The 24,882-nt window shown below is 36.6% G+C and overlaps 4 protein-coding genes across 6 annotated transcripts; 3 read left to right on the forward strand and 1 right to left on the reverse strand.

Annotated features, from left to right (window-relative positions):
- The first annotated feature begins 2,661 nt into the window (after positions 1 to 2,661).
- LOC105192265 (plasminogen) lies at positions 2,662 to 7,169 on the forward strand. Its single transcript, XM_025300182.1, has 11 exons — positions 2,662 to 2,803; positions 3,059 to 3,209; positions 3,331 to 3,589; positions 3,911 to 4,048; positions 4,203 to 4,351; positions 4,662 to 4,699; positions 5,238 to 5,348; positions 6,006 to 6,153; positions 6,247 to 6,490; positions 6,579 to 6,722; positions 6,995 to 7,169. Exons 1-11 carry the CDS (start codon positions 2,752 to 2,754, stop codon positions 7,136 to 7,138), a joined length of 1,578 nt encoding a protein of 525 aa, XP_025155967.1. The 5' UTR covers positions 2,662 to 2,751; the 3' UTR covers positions 7,139 to 7,169.
- Positions 7,170 to 8,430: 1,261 nt separating this feature from the next.
- On the forward strand, positions 8,431 to 19,159 carry LOC105192270 (ovochymase-2). Its single transcript, XM_019845605.2, has 14 exons — positions 8,431 to 8,494; positions 9,951 to 10,101; positions 10,191 to 10,440; positions 10,528 to 10,665; positions 10,938 to 11,078; positions 13,691 to 13,757; positions 14,297 to 14,456; positions 14,628 to 14,763; positions 16,978 to 17,060; positions 17,332 to 17,417; positions 17,573 to 17,723; positions 17,898 to 18,150; positions 18,344 to 18,481; positions 18,576 to 19,159. Exons 1-14 carry the CDS (start codon positions 8,443 to 8,445, stop codon positions 18,714 to 18,716), a joined length of 1,947 nt encoding a protein of 648 aa, XP_019701164.2. The 5' UTR covers positions 8,431 to 8,442; the 3' UTR covers positions 18,717 to 19,159.
- Positions 12,678 to 15,549, forward strand: LOC109503588 (chymotrypsin-1-like). 2 transcript variants are annotated; one of them, XM_019845612.2, is made up of 4 exons: positions 12,678 to 12,732; positions 13,647 to 13,757; positions 14,297 to 14,456; positions 15,281 to 15,549. In XM_019845612.2, exons 2-4 carry the CDS (start codon positions 13,670 to 13,672, stop codon positions 15,306 to 15,308), a joined length of 276 nt encoding a protein of 91 aa, XP_019701171.1. In that variant the 5' UTR covers positions 12,678 to 12,732; positions 13,647 to 13,669; the 3' UTR covers positions 15,309 to 15,549. The 2 variants fall into 2 exon arrangements, with proteins under 2 accessions (XP_019701171.1, XP_019701170.1); XM_019845611.1 differs by lacking the exon at positions 15,281 to 15,549 and having other exon boundaries at positions 14,297 to 14,543.
- LOC105192264 (laccase) lies at positions 18,501 to 24,159 on the reverse strand. Of its 2 annotated transcripts, none has more exons than XM_011156279.2 (11): positions 24,081 to 24,159; positions 23,283 to 23,781; positions 22,815 to 23,099; positions 22,131 to 22,404; positions 21,673 to 21,877; positions 21,368 to 21,552; positions 20,978 to 21,173; positions 20,064 to 20,279; positions 19,545 to 19,769; positions 19,126 to 19,362; positions 18,501 to 18,679 (listed from the first exon to the last, which is right to left on the reverse strand). In XM_011156279.2, the coding sequence occupies exons 1-10, from the start codon at positions 24,127 to 24,129 to the stop codon at positions 19,169 to 19,171; spliced, it is 2,328 nt and encodes a 775-aa protein (XP_011154581.1). In that variant the 5' UTR covers positions 24,130 to 24,159; the 3' UTR covers positions 18,501 to 18,679; positions 19,126 to 19,168. The 2 variants fall into 2 exon arrangements, with proteins under 2 accessions (XP_011154581.1, XP_025155942.1); XM_025300157.1 differs by having other exon boundaries at positions 18,501 to 18,712.
- Between the last annotated feature and the right edge of the window lie 723 nt (positions 24,160 to 24,882).

Raw genomic sequence — 24,882 nt, forward strand, 5'->3', positions numbered from 1 at the left:
ATATCAAATCGTTCAGGGCGCAGCTTAGCCCGGAATGGGCAGCGCGGTAATGCGATTTGGATATATGGAGAGTCCTGTGGGATATTAACGGCGTGGAGCCTTTTCCCTAGCGATGCGATAAATGATATGCATATGTAAATATCACGGACGGGCATTGAGAATCACCCTAGTGCGCTCGCCGCCTCGTGGAACAAACGTCACGCCCGAGCCGGTCGTTTCTCTATTTCGATGCAGCTCGATGCGTCTTGAGCAGTCTCACGGTTAAGTTTTGAGGTAAAATTTTTTAAAATTTTAAGGTAAAATTTTACCCTTCACTCACATCGTACGTCAAATATGTCAAATTATAAATCACATTACACGCGTAATCATCTGTCACGTATCACTCGTTAATAATAATCATTATTAATATTATACAATGTGTGGGAAAGTATGTGTGTGTTCTTTGCGATAAACAACGCGCGAACAACGAACGACGAGGCGCGCTCGTTTAATTGAACCGTCGGAATAATATTCGGGCGACGCGACGAGAAATCCAAACGCGTCTAATTTTCCCTCGCAGATCTTCCATCGTGGGCCGGCATGATCCTGTTAACAGGATCAAGACTCGCACTAGATGAAGGGTTCTTATTATTCGCAATCGCCTTCGCACCCGATCCTTAGGGACCGCGGATCCCCTATATTTATTCCCCGCCGCGCCATGAGAATCATCCTAAAGAGTAGGATGCTCGCTTGTGGCCACGCAATAAGAGAAACTGTTTGTGCTTCCATTTCCAGCCGTTAGTTTGTAAAACATACAGTGTCCAATCGTTCGGAAGAATTCGGGTGCGGTGTTCTCGCGTCGCTCGTACGGAATTGTCGATCGACGTTTCACCGAAATTATTAATCGACCGCCCATTTCCGGATCGAAGATTAAGGCAAAGTTGAACCGAACTCTACGGTAATTATTTATGAGAAATTATTTACGTGCATAATCTTTAGATACTCGAGTCAACACGAAGGAATCTCAATTCGTTGCTTAAAGAGAGAAAGAACACTCGAGAGTCTCGTAAATTTCGAGCGATCGATAACCGCGTACGCCTGTGTGGAAGAGAGGAGAGAGAGAGAGAGAGAGAGAGAGAGAGGTTTACCTTGTTTCTCCTACTCCCGTCGAAATTGAATGTAACATACGGTAAACTTAGCGTTAATTTTTAATTTTATTTTCACGTTAATTAAATGGAAATTAGACAAACAAAGGCGAGCATAATAAATTAAACGACCGCGTGATGTATTTGATTCCGTGCCCTGTACTTTTGCATTTAGTCCGTATATATGATATTGTTTAAATTATTTATTTTAAATTCGCTCGTAACAATCACGTAACAATACGAAAGATTCGATCGGCGATTCCGGAACATTACAATTGATGACGATGAATCCAAATTGTCAAAGCTATTTCGCAATTCGCTCGTTCCCATATAGGCTTACCAGAAGAGAAGTCTCCACCTCTTCATCTCGAGCGCGCTTCTATCGTCAGACTAATGATCTGCAAACAGTGTCTTTCAGCTCGTTCCTCTCGTTACAAAGTTTTCACCGAGCGTATCGTGTATGAACAAGGCAGACATCTTGAGAAGTTTGAAGAGACAAAAATAAAGTAATCTTTAGCTACGCGTAAGCTCCGCGTTTATGTCATTGTTGGTACTTTGTTTATATAAATCCCTCCCCCTCCCTTATTATACGTGATCACCGAGCTCGATGAGACCTGAGTATTGCATGCTAAACTCGCAATAATGGTGTGTAAAACACGCATATATTATAATATCGATAAATCGTATCTATTGCTGAATCATCCATAATGCATGTATCATATTATTTCGTGCGACAGCACGTCTGCCGACATTGTTATTTCTCTGCATTGTTATATTGTGAGATTGTTTATATGTTGGCGCCATCTCTTGGAGAAATACATTATCTCTCGCCCCGACGCTCGGAGAGAATAATAGAGGTTTCTTCAAAGGGAATGTACCATATTGAGATGGAGAGCAAACGTGCAACGTTACCCATTGCAGAAACTTTCTATCATAGGAGGATTTCCATCCTGCTTGTTATTTTATACGTCCCGAAATACGTTACTAACGCAGGATTAAATTTTTCTCTACTCTTGTAAACGTAATTTATTCATTTTGAAATTTATCTTTCTAGTTACTCCTAATCCATTTGTAAAGATTTTATGCCTTGACTTTTTGTTCTTTCTTAGATACCTTCTAATGAACAAAAAGGAAATTCACTTTCCTTCCAATACAGGATAAGTCCATCCTTCAATTTAATTAACATGATATTGCTGCATCGAAAGTTGATTGAAGAAAATCTTCGGTACTGTTTGCTTTTAAAATATAGACGAAGAAATGAGAATTTACAGGAAATATATATCTAATGACATGTATTTATTTCTTATCATAGTAATTTGGAGCGTTAGATAACAATCGTATTTGTCATATCGTGCCAGATAAAAGCATTTTAGTATTTCGTAATCAAGGGCGATCAAGTTCTTTGTAGATACGCATTTAACGCTTCGTCGTAATCGATCGTTCGGCGTCTGTTATCGAAATCATTATAAGACGCATCATTTTGTGCTACATTATATTTTTAAATAGCTTGATATATAAGCGTACATGAAATGTTTTTCTGTACATTTACATGTAGTGGTGGAGTACTCAAACAGACTATATATTCGTACGAAGTGACTTCATTTCATCAGTATTACAAAATACCATTATGCACGCATTACTTGGCTTGGTAGTCGCCTACTTGGCGGTAATCGTACAGGGTGAGACAACAGAGACTAGTCCTTTTTTGTTTTCGCAAAATCGTGCAAAACATTTCACTTTCGTCATTCTGTTTTGGTCGTTCTCTCTTGGTGTCAACCAAACTAATGATTACGATAAAAACACCAGCCATATTTAAACCGCTACAGGAGACATCATTGTATTAAATTCGTTTTAATCTTGGAAATCATTGTGTTAGACTCGAAATTTTCATTCTCTATTTCTTGATACACATATCACCATGTGTGTTCACGTAGGCTTACCAACGAGTCAGATTGTCGGTGGACACGATGCTCCGAACGGCAAGTTTCCGTATCAGGTATCTTTGAGGCTGGACAACAAACATTTTTGCGGCGGATCTATTATCAACAACCGTACTATTCTCACAGCCGCCCATTGTGTGGCAGGGTAACGTATATTTCGCTTTTATTTTATATCGTCCATAAGAAATGGAGAGATTCACGACATGTCTCTAAGAACTATGAGAGAGGAATATACGCACAACTAAAATGTTCTGATTTAAAAACAGCAAAACTTCGCCTATCATTCTCTCGCGAATCACCGTCCATGCAGGCACGAACTTTTTGAAACGACCCGGCATCGTCTACAGACCGAAAAATATCACATATCACAAGGAATTTAATAGATCTCGTCTAGCAAACGATATCGCCGTAATTACTTTATCATCCGTAATTAAATACACCAAATTGATACAACCCGTACCACTTGCAACCAGTGATATCGCTCCCGGCCGTAGGTGCATCTTATCTGGATGGGGACGCATCTCGGTAAGTGATAAATCCAATAGTAGCTGATAAAACAGGAGTCATTTATACAGCAGAGGCGGCCTCGGCTTTATCTAATCGGCTCTATCGATCTAAATTCATTACGAAACGAACTACTTCAAAGTAAACCTTCAATATCGCTGACGTCTTTAATAAAAATCATTTTTTTGCCATTTGTTATTTATACATTATATATTATTATAATATAATCACGTTTCATGTATTTTTGTGTGTACGTATGTGCAAAATTAATATTATATATTTTTAAGATTCCTCTAGAAAACGCGTAAATATTACAGTACATAATCTTTGGTTTGCTTTTAGATGGGCGGTGACGTTCCCAATAAATTGCAAGAAATTGAATTGGTTGTTTATGATAGCAGAAAATGCAAACGGACATACACAAACTTCCTGAACAGCCAAATATGCACGTATAAAAAAAGGGGGCAAGGCGCGTGCCATGTAAATACTGATTTTCTATATATTCAATTGCCTGAAATATTAGGGAACATGTAGACAATATATATTTATCTTCTTTGAATCAAACGGATTGAGTGTATATTATGTTACCATTCGTTCAGCAGACAATTCATCATTATTTCCATTAAATTTCCAGGGTGATTCAGGTAGTCCTTTAGTCGCCAATGGTACTCAAATCGGTATTGTCTCCTACGGTCAGCCTTGCGCCATCGGATATCCTGATGTATATACGAAAGTAGCCGCTTTCAAAAAGTGGCTGAAACAAAATGTTTTCGATAAGGTTGTGTAATAATAAAATAAACCCACTTTGTATATTTCTCTCCTCGTTTAATTATTATTTCCAATATACGAATATACGTGTCGATTGCATTAACTAATAATGCAATCGAGAGGATGATAATTCTATATGCAAAAGTAAATCAGAAATTTTTAATATATGTAGATATATTAAATAAATTCTATTTTGTATCAAACAAATGATTTTCGTACGAGATTTTTTAATGTTTATCATTGGACCAGCTTTGTTTAATGACAAGATAAAATTCTCAGAAAATATTTTATCTTTAAATCTCTTGCTATCGTATATGGTTACCAGATGGTTACCAGATGGATACGATGAAAAGCTAGTAACAAGTAATTACAAGATTCAATCGTTTGATAAAATCTCGAATTATTCTTTTTTTCTATAGTGTCAATTTATATTCGCATACAGAACCGTCACCTTCCAAATTATCCCACCAGTTAAAAAATACTCTATATATTTACTTTATTTAATACGCAAGCAAGTAGAGCCAATAGATAAAATAGCTGTGACGAATAAAATATTGCTCCTTATTGGACGATACATTAGTCATTGCCCTTATTATTTGTCGTTATGTTCATTATAAATTTACTTTCTTTTGTTCGCGCTGCACTAGACGTGCTAGTCATGTTGAAATTAATCAAATGTATATCGCAATTTGCAATTCACAAATAGAGAGATGACAGGAACTCTCGAGCTTTTTAGAAAAATTGCGACGAGCAAAAAATGAAGTTGACTCGTCTTATCGTTCCCATATGTCTTAAAAGTACGAGTCACAGCATTAAAATTTAGTGTGTCTCGTCGTGTTATGAAAGAGATTAAAGGTCTACGCGTTCTCACCTAAATCGTATCTATTTGGGAAGTGACTCTGAAACATATATAAACCCGCGGATATATCTTGTTTTTACCAGTCAGTGAACATGCAGAAGATGAATGGATATAGTTTCGTTGCGTTCGTTGTTCTGATATACGCTGCTCATGGTAAATATAACAAAAATCTAACAAAATAAACGAATGGCAACAACAATTTTTATTCCGATAATTCATATAACTTTTACGGAAGAGAAATTGGGTCTTTTTTTACTCTTTCTTTTCTCCACTTTTTCTTCATATTCGTCATTAGATCTTTAATTCTTTTCAAATAGCAAGTTTGTTCGCTTAATTTCGGTAATTTAAAAATCGTAGGAAATTATCGAGCTTATATAAGATGTGAAATCATACTAAAAAAGAGCCTATATAATACGTGAAATCATACTAAAAATTACTAAAATTATAATTTTATCGCCGAAATTACTCTTTTCGCTGTTCTAATAAAAGAAAAGTAGTGATATGCATGTTAGATTATTACATCATTGACACAATAACAGCATTTACTACAAAAATAATTTTTCTAACTATGATTATATCGGTACGCAAGTTTAATCACACTGTTACCGAACATTTTTGTTCCAATGTGACAATGAAATGTTTGATTATTGGACAAAAAGTATCAAGATATGCTACTTATTAGCAAAAATATATTAATACATATAAATATATACAAGTTATGCATACAAGTTAGACAGTGATGCGTCCATATTTATAAATTATTTTATAATTATTTTATAATTTATTTCTGTCCCTTCGCATTTTAAGCAGCTTTGACTCCTCGAATCATCGGCGGCAAAGATGCTCCAGATGGCAAATATCCGTATCAAGTATCGTTGAGATACGAAATGGATCACGTATGCGGTGGATCTATCATTAACAATCGCACTATATTGACAGCAGCGCATTGCTTGAAGGAGTACGTTTTAGATATCATTTGTGTCCATTTATGTGTATCATCGTCCGAGGGTAATGCAACTCTAGTTTTGTATATCTTCGTATTGCTTATTAGGACAGAAAATTCGCTGAATTACTGGAAAGTCCACGCTGGCACGAACTTTCTCAATGAGACAGGCAATGTTTATTCAGTGGCATCTATCACTATCCATGAGAACTACGATCTGTTCATTAATGACATTGGTCTGATTCATCTTGAAGAATCAATCGAGTTCAACGCGAAGATACAACCGATTAAACTCACGACTACTGACGTTGATAGTGGAGTTTGCAAAATAACCGGATGGGGGTTTAAGGAGGTATGTAATTGTGTGGCCATAATTCTCTATCTAAATGTTAAAAAGTCCTTATAATTTATCCTTAAGAATTTATTTTCATCTCTTTCAGCTCAAAAGTTTTAGCTCCGTTTCGAACAACTTACAAGAAATCGACGTGATTATATATCCTAACACGAATTGCAAGACTTCAACGCCTGGCATAATGAGAAGTCACATTTGCACCCTTACCAAAGTAGGAGAAGGCATATGCTTTGTAAGTTATTTAAATCACTATGATATAGAATATCGCAGTATATTTTTTTATTATGATCAAAAAACGCCAAAACTTTGCTGAATGGATTTAGACACTTATTTCTCCATGTAAAACTCTGAAAAGTGAGTTTCTTCAACTCGAGTTGCCTTGATATGGATAGTTCTATAATATAGTTTTTATTTCATAATACAGGCAAAGAGATATTTATAAACCGTGACTAATACTTAATAATAAACATCCTTATTACTATCAAATTTAATCTCTTTATCCAGGGTGATTCCGGTGGACCTTTGGTGGTGGATGACTTTCAAATTGGAATTGTTTCTTCCGGTTATCCATGCGCATTAGGACATCCGGACTTATACATGCGAGTGTATTCTTTCTTGGATTGGATTGCCCAGCATATAGAAAATTAAGCAATTTGATGACATTTATGGCGATAAGGAATATATCTTCACAGAGTTAACTTTTGTAATCGGCCGATATGAGAAAACGATTTGATCTGATTTCTACGTTGGCCTCATATAATTAATCAAACGATTGCGCGGCTTTAGATGTTGTAAGAATCTTTTTAATTCTTAAAAATAAAATATATTTTAATGTATTTGTATTAAATAAAACTTCAAAGAAATAATATTGAATAACGATTTTAATTTCAAACATTTTCGCTCTCAATCTCTGATAAAGAATAAATATCATATAAATATATTATATCACGGCCACATCGCAAGTACCATAAATACCATAGAATTTTGTAACTACGATCGTTACATATCACCCATTTACTGCTTTGTTTAATAATAAAATTTGTTTATAACTTGTTACATAAAATTCTTAGGAAGTATTTTATTTTTAGATCTTATCTAATCGTTGTCTTTAATCGCCGAGTATAAAAGATGAGATAAAAAACAAGTATTTCATGAAATCAAAAGTTAAACTTTATATAAATAAAATTTTCTAATCAAGCATATGGTATATGCGTATATTTTACAATATTCGAAGACATTTTCCTCAGAAACAAAATCCCGCGTGAAAAATTACATTCTATATTTCCGAATTACATCTTCATGCCGAATTATCGTCTTTTAGGTTTCAATGACCAGTTACGAAATATCGAGTATACTTTAGTATTTACTTTACATAGTATTTACTTTACCAACCTAACATATAATTAAGCCCAATAGATCCTCGGGGTTAGGATTATATCTTAAGCCCAATAGAGAACTGCAACAAACGGAACATTGTTTTTCATCTGTTGCTCGTTATATTTATCAATTTCTTCTCCTTTGTTCATACTGATTAAGACAAGATATGTCAGTCACGTCAGGATTAATTAAGCGTATCGCATTCGATATAACGGCGTTATCATAAATTCTGAGAGATATAAAAATATCTAGACCAGATAAAAATAAACTATCCGTGAGACAATGATCCGTATTTCTCCGATAACCGGCAGGGATTTCCCAGTTTTTTCAAAAATTCCGGATAAAAAAAGCAAAATTGATCAGTCTTAACGCTTGTGCCAATCTATATTAGAGATACGAACTACGACGAACGAAATTAAGTGTACTTTATCATGCATGATATGAAATCGATTAAAATTTCATTCATGAACGTCACTATCACGTGAACCATATCTCCTTCGCAAGCAATAGTGAAACACATATAAACCCAGGAATTAAATTCTGTTCTAACCAGTACCAATAAGTCTGCGATCAGGATGGCTGCATACGCTCTTCTCGTGCTCTTCGCTCTGGCATGCGCCGCTCAGGGTAAGTGAAGATTGTATGACAAAAATCTCTTACGATCAAAGTAAGCGTGTGGTAGATAGCAATATAACGTGTTTTTCTTTTTTTTTTAATAATTCCTGTCACTTTTACCGTAGTACCAGCAAATATGTCTTTCTCATTTCCTCAATTTCATCTTTTATCTCTTGTCTATCTTCCTCGCAATTTGTCGGCAAATTTTTAATTTTTTTAAACAACACGCCTAAGAAAAAGAAATTGTTTGTTTGATTTTGTTAACTTCAGTGTTGTTGTAAATGGTCCAAACAGATGTTAGATCATTATATTAAATTACTAAAATTGTAATTATTTCCGCCGCCACTTTTTATTGTTCTAACAGAAATTTGTTGTGTAACTATGGTCATCAAATACTTTTTTATCTTGATGTAATCATAAGCTTGCTGACTATTATCGGATAAAAGATTAATATTCTATTTAGATGTTTATTCACAAAAATACACACACATACATACACATACACACATATACATATACAGGGTCTGCCAAAAGTTCCGGAACGACTAATTATTTAAAAAAATAATGATTGTTTAAAACAATGTTTGAAACAAAAGTTATAGGACTTAAAAAAAGCTATCAGATATTGATAATTGTTTGACCTTAGAATGATCTTGAGAAACGTTATCAAGGTCCACATAAAAATTTTAAATAGAAACTCTAATTTTTTATTACACCGTCTTTTTCCACCAATTAATTTGAGCAGCTTTTGTCTGAAATATTTTTTATTTGCCTAATATTTTTTGCAATATTTAAGGATAACTTGGTAACTTTTTCGATATTTAACTTACAATATCTCGCTAACTGTTTGTCGAGATAAAAAAATGGTACTATACTTTTCTATTCTATTTAATCTCAAGAATATATTGGTACAATAATGCTCTTTTGTTAATTTATCGATCTTTCGAAATTTCAAAATCATCAAATTACCAAAAGTCTGGGCGCTATTGTAACAATATATTCTTGAGACCAAGTAGAATAGAAAAGTCTAATACCATTTTTTTATTCCGACAAACAGTTAGCGAGATATCGTAAGTTAAATATTAAAAAAGTTGCCAAGTTATCCTTAAATATCTCAAAAAAATATTAGACAAATAAAAAAAGGTTTCAGACAAAAGTTGTTTAAATTAATTGGTGGAAAAAAAGGGTGTAATAAAAAGATTGAAGTTTCCATTTAAGATTTTTATATGGACCTTGATAACGTTTCTCAAGGTCATTCCAAGATCAAACAATTATCGATATCTGATAGCTTTTCTTAAGCCCTACAACTTTAGTTTCAAACATTGTTTCAAACAATCATTATTTTTTTAAATAATTAGCCGTTCCAGAACTTTTGGCAGATCCTGTATGTATAGTGTCCAATGATACTTAGTTTTTGTTCTGTGCGACGATGTGAAACGCATTTATTTCTCTCTTTCTGTACATTAAGGATCAGTGATTCCCCAAATTGTGGGTGGCAAAGATGCTCCGGACGGCAAATATCCATATCAAATATCGTTGAGATACTACGGAAGTCATAACTGCGGCGGATCTATCATCGGAAATCGTACCATATTGACAGCAGCGCATTGCGTCGAGGGGTACGTTACAAACACCATTCGCGTCCATTCGTCTAAATTACCGTGCGAATACAATTCTTAGTTTTGCGCATCTTCATATTATTTATTAGAAAAGGAAATTCGCTGAAGAACTTGATAGTCCACGCCGGCACGAATTTGCTCAACCTGACAGGCGACGCTTATTCAGTGGCATCTTTCATTACTCATGAGAACTGGAACAGGCCTCAACTCATCAATGACGTCGCTTTAATTTATCTTGAACAACCGATAAATTACAACTCAAAAGTACAACCGATCAAACTTACGACTACTAACATCGATGACGGACCGTGCACGTTAACCGGATGGGGATCTACTAGGGTATGTAATTGTGTGTTCGTAATACACTAGTCGAATCTTAAATTTCATCGATAATGTAATTATTTCTTTGATAATTTATTTGTTCAGCTCGGTGGAGGTGCCCCGAACAAGTTGCAAGAAATCAATTTGCAAATATATCCTTCCTCGCAGTGCAAAAGTAAGAATTCGAGAGTTCGGGACAGTCATATTTGTACTCTGACGAAAGCAGGAGAAGGCGCTTGCCATGTAAGTTGTTTGCATTGACATTACATAGAATACTGCATCTATTTTATTTTACTGCAATATTATTAAAAGTACATCAAACATCTTCGAATAAGTACATAAAACATTGAATACAATGTTGTGCTTGTTTTACGCAAACAAGAATATATTTTATCGCAACGCAGACACAAAGACGATTAGAAATTATCACTAGCATTTAATAACATACAAACAAACATTCACTATCGACGCGATAATAAGCAAATGCAATCTCCTTAACCGTATTTTTGTTTTAGGGTGATTCCGGTGGACCTTTAGTGGTCGGTGACGTTCAAGTCGGAATCGTCTCCTTCGGTACACCATGCGCGCGCGGATATCCTGATGTATTTACACGAGTGAGCTCTTTCAAAAGTTGGATTACCAAACATATGAAAAACTAAAAAATTAGGGACCAAGCAACTATTCGATGACACTCATAATGATAATGATATCACAAAATTGGTTTTCGCAGTCGATTGATATTAGAAAACAAATTGATTTGATTTTATCTGAAGTTTATGAATTCAATGGTAATTACTTTCAGCAACGAGATTTCTACAATTTCTCAAAAACGAATACACCTTTAATGTACCTTTAATAAATGTAACTCAAAAAATACATTGCCGAATTACAATTTTAATTTTATATACCTTTACTCGATCTCTAATAAAGGAAAAGCACACGCCCATCATCAATGCCATGCCATAAGTACCATATCGAATATGTGTAATAATTCTGCATATATACAAATGTCATATCGTATGAAAAAAAAATTATAATTTTGTCTCTAAATATAACTACCCCATTTCATACTTTGTTTAAAACCAGATAAAATTCTTAGCAAGTAATCTGGTTTCATTTCATCATAGTTGAAAATTCAATTTGCAATTTTTCCCTTGGATCGTTGGAAATGTCTAAAATTTGTGCGAATTGTTGCGCCAAACAGCATGCATATATACGCTTTTTGAAAGTGATATTTTATTTATGAGAAGTTTGTATGTCTATTTTTGTAGAGTATAGCTTAACAACTACGACGGAAGCAATACACGTAGTTGCAAGATCGGTCATGTTTTTTAACGTGAAATTACCACTAAGTCTATGACACGTACGGAAAACGTCATATAATTACATATAATAAAATGTTGCTCTTAACTGCAAATATCTAAATAAATAAATATTGATGTACACATATCATCAACCATAAAGCTCGATATGCCGATTCGTCGTCGTCCTTGTTTCCGCCTTATCTTGTTTCTGTTATGTTTATTTATAAGTCTAATAAAAGTGTAATAACAAGTTGCGTTGAAGTCAAATTTATTGTTTGTCATGTTTCCTAACATGAAATTACCACTGAATCCATGACATGCATTGAAAACGTCGTATAATAAAATATTGCTCCTAACTGCAAATATCTAAATAAATAAATATTCATGTACACATATCATCAACCATAAAGCTCGATATACCGATTCGTCGTCGTCCTTATTTCCGCCTTATCTTGTTTCTGTTATGTTTATTTATAAGTCTAATAAAAGTGTAATAACAAGTTGCGTTGAAGTCAAATTTATTGTTTGTCATGTTTTCTAACATGAAATTACCACTGAATCCATGACATGCATTAAAAACGTCGTATAATAAAATGTTGCTCCTAACTGTAAATATCTAAATAAATAAATATTCATATACACATATCATCAACCAGCTCGATATAACTATTCGTTGTCGTTCTTGTCTTCGTCTTATCTTGTTTCTGTTCTATTTATTTATAAGTCTAATAAAAACGTAATAACAAGTTACGTTGAAGTTAGATTTATTATTTGAAATGTGTTCAAAATATGTTGTGTCAGCCATGTTTGCGAAACGCAAATCATGAATAAACATGATACAGAGGAGTATATGTTATATGCAGTTGTAGTATAGAAGCTGATATATAAGTAATGGTATATAAATAATGATATATAAGTAATGGTAATATAAGTAATGGTATATAAGAACGTGCGTTTTTCAGTACGTTCTATTGTTTCACGACGAGACTTGCAACTTTGTACATATGTATGTATATTTCGCTATGTTTAAAACTTCTTTCAATATTAATATTTCTCTTATATTTCTTTGTCCACTTGCCTTATGTTTTACCATTACTTTTATTACGCCATTGTAAATAAACATTTCTTGATCTTTTGCATCATCTTTGTGGACAAGTCATGTAATACAAATATATCAAAAGATTTTGTTCATATATCATACAATGTTATTGTTGGATAGTTATCTGCTGAAGCACATATTTGAAGTTAGTACCCTAGAAAGAAAGTTCATTTTCCAGTTTGAAAAATCATGCTCGCGTAGTAAATATTTTATCCTCAAACGTTACGTTACGTAATCGTATCCTACTAATTTAAAACACTTCATTTGCTATTACGATCGCATTAATCCTTGCTGTTTGGCGATCACATTAATCCGTTTATATATCAGACAACATCGCCGTTAACTATTGTTATTTATTTCGTTATGTAATCATACGCCTTTGCGTAAGAGTGAAATCAACTTTGCAAATCCCTTTCGCGGATTCAATATACGCATGATTATTAACGTAAGTTATAGAAATGATATGTAAAATTTTATTTTTCTGCATCGATAAACTCATTGCATCAGGCACTCAACGTCAGCGTCTGTGTCTGACGATGAGTTGTGCCATTCTTGCCTATCTCCTATACCCGAACCGTATAATAGGCAAACTACTTATCTTTACAACTTCAAATGTAAGCTTCGGATTTAACACTTTACTAAAGGAAAAATTGTCTTAGAATTTGTTCAAGAGTATGTAATTTCAAGGATAGTAAGTTGTCCCGAATAATCCTGTATATTAGAAACATAAAAACTACAACGAAATTAAATGTACTTTATAGTTCATGGTATGAAATCGATTAAAATTTTATTCATAAACGTCATTATCAATGTTGGAACAGATTGATATAAACCCGTGGAATCTATGCAATTCTGTTCTAACCAGTATCGATCTGCAATCAGTATGGTGTATGGTATTCTTGTGCTCGTCGCTCTAATATGCGCCGCTCAGGGTGAGTGTGTAGATTGTATTGTATAACAAAAATCTCACGACCAAAATAGCGGACAGCTAATGTTTTTCTAATAATTCGTATCACTTTTACCGTAATACCGACAAGTCCAATCTCTTGTCTGTCTCCATCGTAGTTTGTCTCCTAAACAACTTTCAGTTTCCTCAAATAGCACGTCCAAAAGAAAAGAACTGTTTGCTTAATTTTGTTAACTTAAATGTTGTTGCAAATGATCTGGCCAAAAATATTGGACTATATTAAACCAATAGAATTGTAATGATTTGTGCCACTACCATCGTTTGTTGTTCTATCAGAGAAGTTTTAATAGAAATTTATTATATAATTACGGCAGCATCATCAAACACTTTTTTATCCCAATGTAGCCATAAATTGTCAAGCTATTATCAAATAAATTATCAATATTCTATTTAAATCTTTGTTTATTCACAAAAATATACACACATATGTACAGTGTCCAATGATAGATGTATAATATGTTCCGCGCTACGGCATGACACGCATTTATTTCTCTCTTTCTGTAGATTATGGATCAGTGATTCCCCAAATTATGGGTGGCAAAGATGCTCCGGACGGCAAATATCCATATCAAATATCGTTGAGATACTACGGAAATCATAACTGCGGCGGATCTATCGTCAAAAATCTAGGTATCTTATTGAAAGCAGCGCATTGCGTCGACGGGTACGTTTCAACACCATTCGCGTTCATTTATGTTTATTATCGTCCGAGTATAGTGCAACTCTAGTTTTGCACTTTATATCGCTTATTAAGTACATGTTGGAGAACTTAAAACCCCACATCGACACGAACTTTCTCAATATGACAAGCTGTTTATTCAGTGGTATCCATCAGGACCCACAGCAACGTCATCAAAGTTGTGATTCATCTTAAAGAACCAATCCAGTTCACCTATGTACAGTCTCTCCCACTTGCGACTATTAAGATTCATAGCAGATCATATAAGTTGATCGGATGGGGACCTACGAGGGTATATAATTGCCCGTATTACGTTAAGTGAAATCTTAAAAATTCCATTGATAACATAATCACCTCTAACGTAATCTACTTTTTCGGCTCAATAAAAGTATTTCAAATAACCTCCGAGTAATCGACCTGAATATATTTCCTTCCACATATGCAAGATTCCGGTAATATAGAAAATTAACATTTGTGCTCTGCCGAAACAAAGAGAAGGCATTTGTTTTGTAAGTTGTTTGTATTGACATTGTATAGAATATTACATCTATTTCATTTTACTACAATATTACTAAAAGTATATCAAATATCATTAAATCAGCATATAAAATATTGAATAAAATGTTCTTTAATAAAGTGTTCGTTTTACGCATATATGAATATGTTTTATCGCAACGCAGGCAAAAGGACGATTAGAAATTATGACTGCCATTTGATAACATACAAACAAACATTCACTATCGATGCGATATTAACCGAATGTAATCCTTATTTTTGTCTGCTTATTAATAATCGTACTTTTGTTTCAGCATAATAAAGCCGGTGGACCTTTCATAACCAATGGCGTTCAAATCGGAATCGTCTCCTTTAATAGACCATGAGCGCGGGAATATCCTGGTACATTTATAACAATAGCTCCCAAAATAAGTTAAATCAAAGAAAATATGAAGAAATAGGAAATAAAGAACTAGGGATCAATGACACACTCGTAATGATGTAGATATCACGGAAATGGCTCTCGCAATCAATCGATACACTGTAAGAAATGATGTATTAAATTTAATATATTTCATGTGTTTCAAATTATCCACTCTTATTTATGTGTTAATTTAACATACAGCAAATATATTAAAAAGTAACACGCATTATATGTAAAAAATTAACACAAAAATTTAACATTTGAATGCTGTCAAGAATCACAGTTTGTGTTAAATTGACATACAATGAATGTCACTTCAACATTTGGGAAAAGTAATGATCTATGATTTGATGAAATGAAAATGTTAGATTGACATAATCTATGTGTTAAAAATCCAAGTTAAGAATAGTTAGTCTTAATTTAATACATGATAATTGTTACAATGAAGAAAGTAACACATTTTAAATGTTGACTTTGACATATAAAATATGTCAGAGCAAGAATTCATGTATTTACATATAAATTGTATTATTTTAACATTTGAAAATGTTATTTTAACACTTAAAAATAGTTAATCTTAATTTAATATAAGAAAGTCTAAGTAACACAACAACGATATATTAAATTAACACATGACTGTGTAGAAAATTTAACACAAAATTTTCTACATACAAAAAATTTTAACAAAAGTACGAAACGTTTTTAACTGTGTATGAGAAAACATACTGATTTGATTTTTATCTGAATTTCATAGATTTAATTAGATGATAACTAATTGTGTGGCAACGAGACTTCTACAATTTCTACAGAAAGAATATATTCTTTTTAATATAATATTAACGCATTCTATAATGTAATATATATTTTTCTTTAATACATTCTCACAATAAATGTAACTCTAAAAGTAAAATACTAAATTACTACTTTCATTTTAAATATCTTTTCTCGGTCTCTGGCAAAGAAAGAGCACACTCTTATTATCAATACCATTATCACACATAAATATCATATGAAATGTATGTAATAATTCTGCGTATATATAAATGTCACATTATTCGAAAAAGAGCTATAATATAATATTGTCTTTAAGTATAACCATCCCATTTCATGCTTTGTTTAAAACTAAATAAAACCTAGAAAATATTTCCACTTATATACACATGAATGTGTACTCTTTCAAATATTAAATCGCCCGGAATAGGAAAGACTAAGTAACTATCCGATGACATTCGTAATGTTAAAGATATCATGGAATTAGTTCCCATAATCCGATTGATATGAGAAATTTATTTGACTTTATTTCTACCTAAACTTCGCGGGAATCGATTAGGCAATATCTTTTGATATTGTGAAATGTAATTTTGCAATATTGCAAATATTGTGGCAATGCTTTTGATATTGTGAAATTTTGGCAGTTTGTAAAAAGAAAATAAACTTTAATGTATCCTGAATCCCTTGCCGTATAATGACGAGCGAAACTTGCGGTATAAAATTCGTGTACCAAACATGAAAATCACGAGTTAGACTCGTGATATGAATTACGGACGAAACGTGACAATCACAAGTTAAGACGTCTCTTTGTCTCAGTTCGCAAGTGACTTTGTCCCTCACTACGGCATCGCACGATGCCAAACTAAATCGTACGGCAAGGTTGATAAACGTAACTTCAAGTGAACAATGCTAAATTACATATTTAATTTAGACATCTTCATACAATCTCTCTCTCTTTGGCCGATAAAGAAATAAGTCTTATATAAGTATTTATTGGCACTGGAACTAGGTGTGTGTGTTCGTAAATATTTATACAGAGAGCGCTTAAGTGTCCATTAATTCACGCACTCGCTCTATCAGTACCGTGAGATAAACGTAGCGCAAACATCGTTCCTTTCGAATATATATTTTTAATAGATGTCTCGAGATACAAATTGATATAAATTGAAGAAATTGTGAGCAAAGTGCCATAATGTTTATCGCGATGAACGTTTTCGTCAGTCTCATAATCGCTCACTTAGCGCTCGGCATTAACGGTAGGTTTATCATGTATTTTCATTAAATATTTATTAATTATACTTATTGTGTATATTTCCTCGTTAGACAGGAAGCTGTATTTCAATGCATTCCGCATAAAAATCGATCGCTCATGGATAAAGTAATGTTTTTGACTAATCATTTCAATCGACAGGTTTGCCAAGCCCGCTGATCATCGGTGGCGAGGATGCTCCGATCAACTTGTATCCTTATCAGGCGTCATTGAGATATGACGATAAGCATTTTTGTAACGGAGCCATCGTCAACGAGAGATATATCGTCACCGTAGCGCAATGTGTTTACAGGTTTGCCTTTTCTCCTTGCCTCTCTTTCAAATCATCGATATTTAATAACGTTGCATTAACGAATGTTTACGATGCTCGGGTTCTCTTGTAAATTGAGTGAACGCGAAATAGTTGTAAATTTTGTTATAGTACAGCTATATGTTACAACTTTATGAAGTTGACTTGTTATTACAGCATTAATTATCCAGTCGCGTATTCCGTCGCAGTTGGAAGCAATAATCTCAATGAACCTGGTGTTGTATATGATGTGACAGGTATAATAGTACATGCTGGTTACAACAAAGCACGACATATACACGATATCGCTTTAATACGCTTGTCGGAAAACATCAAGTTTGACGCAAATGTCCAGCCGGTTGCCTTGGCAGATGCTGAACGGAATTACAATGATTATCCTCTCGTGGTTACAGGCTGGGCGAACAACAACGTAAGTATGGAATTCGTGATGAAGCCTGAACTATGAGTGGTTAACTGATTTTGACAAGTCCATTTCTGAAATCTGAAATTCTGAAATTGTTCAAGAGAGAAAGATTCACGCCTATTACCGTTTTCGAGACGGACTGGATTCGTAACTGAAAAGTCACAAGTAAACTAAATCAAAAACTAATTATCTCTTTCAGATGTCGTGGTATTTTTATCTGTTGCAAGAGATTATAGTGAAAGGATATTCTCAGGAAATGTGCAACGATGAGTACAAATTCATCGAAAAAAGTCACCTATGTTCTATGTGTGTGAAAGACGGTGAAGGATTATGCGACGTGAGTAAAATAAATAACATAACATTTTAATCTGTTTAATGTCGTAATGAGAACTTTGGCGGACCTTAACATGTTAAATAAATTATTCGGACAGGGTGATTTCGGTGATCCCGTTGTTGCGGACGGTGTTCTAGTCGGTCTCGTGTCACATGCACGTTGCAGTTCCAATTACCCAGACATCTCCACCAGGGTGTCTTACTACAGATCGTGGATCGATAAAAACACAAATGTCTAATGATAAAATGACAACAAGAACTCATCGATGGAGCGTTATTCTCAAATGTGCGTTGCGTATTCTGTTTGTAATATTTCTCGCGAAGAGCTGTTTGCACTTAAGTCTGTACACATACAAATGTATGCGACTTTTGTATGTTATTATCTTTTTGTCTAATTCTGTGAGACAAATTAACATCCGGAGTTTAAGAGAATAATTTACAGATATATCAGAATCAACATGAAATTCCTCTGTTATTATTATTTTTCCTGTTTCTTTCGAGTCGTATTTTAAATATCTGCGCGGAACGTAAAAGTGACACTTTGCGTTAACAAAAATTATCGGCGCGAACAATACTGACGGAGCAACACGTGTAACTTTTTGCAGCTCTGTATGCAGTACGGTCTCTCGATAGTGCGTGCATGTTTACCTGTGAAATTATAAATTAGAGTGCTTTTGTACGCTAACGCGATTTACGAGTATCGCGGATAATATTTCTTCTCCATAAACGGCGGATACGCGTTGTATCCAGCATTCGGAAAATACTGGCCGCATTTGGGAAAGTTCTTCGGCACTGGCGGAATGTCCTTTCGCTCGCCGACTTTTAAGAGGACCTCCATGCCAACCATCTGATGGTAAATGAAGTGACAGTGGAACAGCCAGTAGCCTAAAGCGAGATACGTGTCTCGTTAATGTCTTCATTTGCAACGTCGCATTTAAAATTGAAATTCGAAGCTTCGAATAATTCTCAACTTTGAAGGCTCGAGAACAGCCGAAGCTTCCAATATTATTTGTAGCCCTATGTTAACTCTCCTCTTTGTTAAAAGACTTTTCCCGTATGACAATTACCAGGGTTGTTCGCGATGAAGCGCAACACGACGTAGCCGTTGTACGGAATCACGACGGTATCTTTCCTCACTGGCTTGTCAAAGCACCTGTTGACCAAATTTTTCTCGTCCATTTCCCGCACGATTTTCCAGTTAATGCTGGTCTCATTCTGCGCGCGTCCCATGCCCATTACGTGGAAATTGTGCCCGTGCATGTGGAACGGGTGGGACAAATTGGTCGCTTGTACTAAAACCGAAGACAAATCATTCTTGAAAGTCGCTCGACATTTTGGTCTTTCGCTCGCAATGCGACCCGAGTGGTCCAATTAATTAAGCAGCTAAACGTGCCGAAAAGTATAAATAAAAAAAAAAAACAAATTTCACAGCTGCTTTACAACATATTCGAAGTATGTCAGGATCGGTAGGTGAGGATCGTTTTCATGCGTGTTGGTTGGACGCCTATGAGCGACCATGGTGTATCATAAATAAATTCACCGATGGAAAATAGACATCGATAACAATGAAAGAGTTCAATACATACGTTCGTCTACCAGCACTATCTCCGTCAACGCGTTCAACGGGATGTCCAGTCTGTGCGTGCAGGTGCACATGCCGTCTGGGCACCTGTCCGATATGGTATTTCTGTTGCAATACTGATTATGAGGAATGTCCGAAGATTGAGAAAGGGGCGGCGAGGGCGGGAACTCGAACGATATGCCGTCGATTAGGGCGTTTATGGTAGCTCTACCCGACGCGACTGTTCAAAATGAGAAAATTACTGCTTACACACTAGGAAAAATGTATTGTTGCGTGAACCAAAATTTTCTTGTAACAACAAAATGATTTGGTTAAAATATGCCCAACAAAACTGTTTAGCTCCTGCAAACAAATATTTTGTTTGATTACGGTTTGTTCGTATAACGTAATACTTTTGTTATACCAACCAAAAAGCTTTAACTAAATTAATTTTGTTAAAAATATTATAATTTTTTCTTAATATATAAAATCTAAATTTTAGTGCACAGAAAGACAAAATAGTGTCCATTGGGCATTATTTTAGTTCATGTAAAATAATATTTCGTAATTATGTAATTTTTTATGGATGAAATTACTAAAATTTATTACTTAATTTTTATATATGAAGTCTAAGAACAAAATCATTTGGTTCAGAGAACAAAGTTTAGTTGAGACAACTAAATATATTTTGTTATATAAAACAAGATATTTGGTTGCTATTAAAAAATGCTTCAACTAAACAGTTTTGTTAGAGATACTAAATTTTTTTTCCTAGTGCAATGCGTCCTGCTCAACTTTGTTTGTTTGTTTCTGGATCATATTTGCGAACTTATATTCTCCGAACGCAATATTTGTCAATTGATTTCTCACGCGCGTTCCTCGATACCGCTTAAGTTTGCTTCCAGATTTCACTCGCTATGGAGTAACGATCAAGCTTACCCATAAATCTACGATAATGATTAGGTTCGAAGACTTCCTGAAGCGTATATTGCTCGAAACCGACGGGTAAATAGAATTTTAGGTCAGGCTCCTTCTCGAGAATCCTCTTGTCTATCTTCTCTTTGCTGTCTAAATTGCTCACGCAGATTGTATCGTCCTGCGGTACTTCGCAAGTTGCATTCAACGCGTTCAGCACCTGCAAAGAATTAAGCGGGTGGTATCGGTCGTCGCGAATAGGAGGAAATCTCCCTCAAAAGTTTACCGAGCGGAATTCCATTCGTAAAGCGGAGTGACAGACGAGTCGCTCGAATTCAGGTCGATTTTTGTCTCTCACCGAGCCGCTGTGTATTGTCAAGTGAATATTTTTCTACGAAGCTACGAAGCACTTACGAGACCCTGAGGGAGACCGGCGTTGTAACTAGGAGACTGCAACTGCGGCTTCTCCGGTGCACCCTTGTAGCGCAAGATGGCCACTTGTTGTATTTCTTCCAGCGCGCATCCGCCCATGCCGCGAACTTGTACCCAATAAGAGCCGACGGACTTGTTGGTGTGCAAAATGAAATCGTAACGTTCGCCTGCAATCCGGATTATTATAACATTATTGCACCGAGATTTTCCGTCGATACGACTATTTAAGAACTGGAACCACGGCAGGAGTCAAAGTGTCTCCTCCGTGAGCGATAATAATGCAATACCTGCGAACGACGTGACGGAATCCACCGTTTTCGGCTCGATATCCGTACCGTCCGTGGCAATAATGGTGATCTTGTGATCCTGTATGGTGAACATGCCTGGGCAAACCGTGCAAAAAGCGTTGATCAAGCGCATGCGATATCTCTTATCGGGCTCCACGTCGATCACCTCGAGCGTGGTGTTCGTCGTCATCCCGGTCTTTGGATCCTGTAAAAAGCTGCTCATGAACGCATTGACTGCCAACGCGCTGTCGCGTGGTACATTTTTATGAGCAAAGTAAACAGAAAGAGGATATCTTCGGCTTCTATTTGATGGACGCAGTCTCAAGTCGCGGTCCCTCCAGAGAAATAAAATTGTCTCGTCTTCGTACCTGACCGAGCAATTGCTGCTTCGGAATTTAAGCCAGACGACCGACCGTGTTAATCCCGAGAAGATAGCAGCCGAGAACGGCCAAACCTACCGTGTACCGCCCTTTGCCATTGATGAGTATCGTATTCGGCAATTGGCCGACATCAGAGAGACGTCTGCCGGGGAAGTATTGTATCGCTGGTTGATGCATCCAGTCGTTGATCGACAGCACGTGAGTGGAGAGGTCGTAATCGTACAGACGACCGTGAAGGTCGTCCTCAGGCGGTTGACGCACGATAACACTACCGAAGACCCCGTCCATCTTCTGCAGGCCGCTGTGTGCGTGCCAGAAATGCGTCCCCGGATTGTTCGCGCCCCACTGATACCTGCAATAGCGCGTGAGAACGTGAAGTCCTGCTGCATCATACACAAAACCTGTACCGCGCGGCTAAACTCAGACTCGAGAGAGTGACTTCTTCAAGGTGTTGCTTCACCGTGTTGCTCGTCATGAAAAACGGTAATTCCATTACCGTTACCGTTATCTTTACGAAACAGGTCATTACGACTTGTCCGTCGCATTCTCTCCATTGAGTTTCAAAGACCCGCTCCACGCTCCGCTCATTCCACAGACACGCGTCCTACATGTACAACATGTAACGATACAAGTAACGTACGTACTTGTTAGCGTTATGGAGAAAAATGATAAGCCGTTGCTATCATCCTTCGGTAAATTGTGTCTAACAAAACACGGACTACAAGGGCTAAAAGGGCTTCGAAAGGGCTCGTGCGTGATCACCTGAATACGTTGCCACCGCTGATGGGGCACTGCGTCAGGAACGGGACGCCGTCGTAATATTGAAATTTATTTTGGAACAATCCGTGCCAATGGATCGACAAGCTGCTGCCGCTCATGCGATTCTCGACATCGATCACTACGTGATCGCCTTCGCACACCTCGATGGACGGCCCCGGTATTTGCCTGTTTACGACCGTCGCGGAGCGCTCGACACCGTCGGCGGGCACGCACTGGCAACTGCTGCAGAAGCTGTTCGTCGCGTTGGGGATGCACAGTCTGCAGGCCCTGTAAGAACATTTTGTGGAACGCCCGTTACTCGTCCGATCCTCCTGAAATCTCTGAAACATTCCTCTTCCTTTGTTTTGTTTTCTTTTTTATTCGGAACGTTCAACGAGACAATCGTATGTGGGAAATGAAACGACAAATGCGACAAATGCGATCACCGACGCGGTGATCGTGACGACTTACATTCCGTTGATCTGATAATACTCCACGACGAAGTGGTAATAGCAGATCTTACGGTCACCCTTGCGACACGTGCGAGCGCATTGGACGGGGCTCGACATCGTGGTGTTCGTGAGGAGCAGAGGATCCAGGCAGCTCCTCTCATCGATGGGTCTCAGATTGTCCAGACCGGCGACGACGGACTTTTGGCTGTGCTTGCGATGCCGATACTTGATCTTGTGCGGATTGCCCTCCGGATCGTTCATCGGCGTGATGGGCGTAGTCGTCTTGTGATTCGTCTCCGACTTGCTGTGATACGGAACAATCGGCGCGTCCTCATAATTGTCTAGTCTTTGTTTGTATTCAGGCATGTTTCCGACGTTGGTGTAAGGATCATCTGACATTCTTCTGGGTGACCTCTCAAATGGTATTCTCTCAGGTGACAGCCATTCTTTCATGTCAAAAGGAGGGTGCTCTATCGCATCCTCGACCAGCCCTGACAAAAAATTCCGTCTCGACCCATCTGTGGTAAGAATATATCGCGTCTTTGTTTATCATGTTTATCACGTAGCCGCGGCTTTTTAAGTACGGTAATCAAGATGCTATCTCATAATTGCGCGCTCTTATCTACAACCGCCAACAACCGATCTTTATGCAGTCTTTATGCAGAAAATTATGCTACACACGCTATCATCGTGGAAAATAAAGACACGCGCTCAAGGGATCCGAGCAAATTGATCGAACGGAAATCGGAAGACACACTTAAGTCCGGGCTTAATCCTTACTGAAGCCGCCGAAAGAAGAGACAAGAAAAAAACATACCACAGAAAGCAAACAGATACAGCAATAATACTCGCGTAGCGAGCTGCATCGCGATATAAAACAACTGGCCCTGCGCGATGCAACATTGCGACTCTTATATCGATTTTCTCGCGTATGTGTTTTCTTATTTAATTGAATGAACATACGTGTAACCCAGCTGAATACATACGTATCACGATGGACCGAAAACTTCTGAAAATGCCACTTGTTATTCGTGCGTTGCACGTGCCAGATGCTGACGCAATGATAATCATGGCTGTTCGCGCGCTCGTTCCGCGCTCGTCGTGCTGGAAACGCGTCGATACAAGACGGGCGTTTATCGAGAGAATATTGTTAGATACCGAGAGAGATATCTTCGAATTGCCGAATTGGCCTGCGATAATGCGTGCGCGTATGTCGATAAACATGCGTATGAGAAAACACCGGCCAGTCGCCGATAAAGATTTCGTTCGATTCATGAGAGTTTCCCGCGCGAGCGACGCGCTGCGCACAATCATGTCGGCGATATGGTGGTTCCACCGAATATAGTGCTTGTGCACAAAATATTATTGAAGTTTCAGCATTACGTATTTTCACAAATGCCGAGTGCGGGAAGAAGTCCCGGAAAACATTTCTCTCTCTCTCTCTCTCTCTCTCTCTCTCTCTCTCTCTCTCTCTCTCTCTCTCTCTCTGTCTCTCTCTCTCTCTCTCTCTCTCTCTCTCTCTCTCTCTTTTTCTACGCGCGCAATTCTTATATATCCTTATACACCGCGCAGAAGTGCATCGAAAAAAATCGACCACAATTATGATGAAATTTCCTCGG

This window comes from Harpegnathos saltator, unplaced genomic scaffold, assembly GCF_003227715.2.
Source record: "Harpegnathos saltator strain DR-91 unplaced genomic scaffold, Hsal_v8.6 scaffold33, whole genome shotgun sequence".
NCBI lineage: Eukaryota > Metazoa > Arthropoda > Insecta > Hymenoptera > Formicidae > Harpegnathos > Harpegnathos saltator.

Coding starts and splice junctions, on each gene's coding strand:
- LOC105192265 (XM_025300182.1), top strand. CDS start 2,752: ATGCACGCATTACTTGGCTTGGTAGTCGCCTACTTGGCGGTAATCGTA. Junction 4,049..4,202: donor GGGGGCAAGGCGCGTGCCAT/GTAAATACTGAT, acceptor TTAAATTTCCAG/GGTGATTCAGGTAGTCCTTT. Junction 4,352..4,661: donor AATGTTTTCGATAAGGTTGT/GTAATAATAAAA, acceptor TATGGTTACCAG/ATGGTTACCAGATGGATACG.
- LOC105192270 (XM_019845605.2), top strand. CDS start 8,443: ATGGCTGCATACGCTCTTCTCGTGCTCTTCGCTCTGGCATGCGCCGCT. Junction 8,495..9,950: donor TCTGGCATGCGCCGCTCAGG/GTAAGTGAAGAT, acceptor CTGTACATTAAG/GATCAGTGATTCCCCAAATT. Junction 18,151..18,343: donor CAGGCTGGGCGAACAACAAC/GTAAGTATGGAA, acceptor TATCTCTTTCAG/ATGTCGTGGTATTTTTATCT.
- LOC109503588 (XM_019845611.1), top strand. CDS start 13,670: ATGCAATTCTGTTCTAACCAGTATCGATCTGCAATCAGTATGGTGTAT. Junction 13,758..14,296: donor TCTAATATGCGCCGCTCAGG/GTGAGTGTGTAG, acceptor CTCTTTCTGTAG/ATTATGGATCAGTGATTCCC.
- LOC105192264 (XM_011156279.2), bottom strand. CDS start 24,129: ATGCAGCTCGCTACGCGAGTATTATTGCTGTATCTGTTTGCTTTCTGT. Junction 23,782..24,080: donor GTATCTGTTTGCTTTCTGTG/GTATGTTTTTTT, acceptor TTCTTACCACAG/ATGGGTCGAGACGGAATTTT. Junction 20,280..20,977: donor TCATTATCGTAGATTTATGG/GTAAGCTTGATC, acceptor CATTTTGAACAG/TCGCGTCGGGTAGAGCTACC.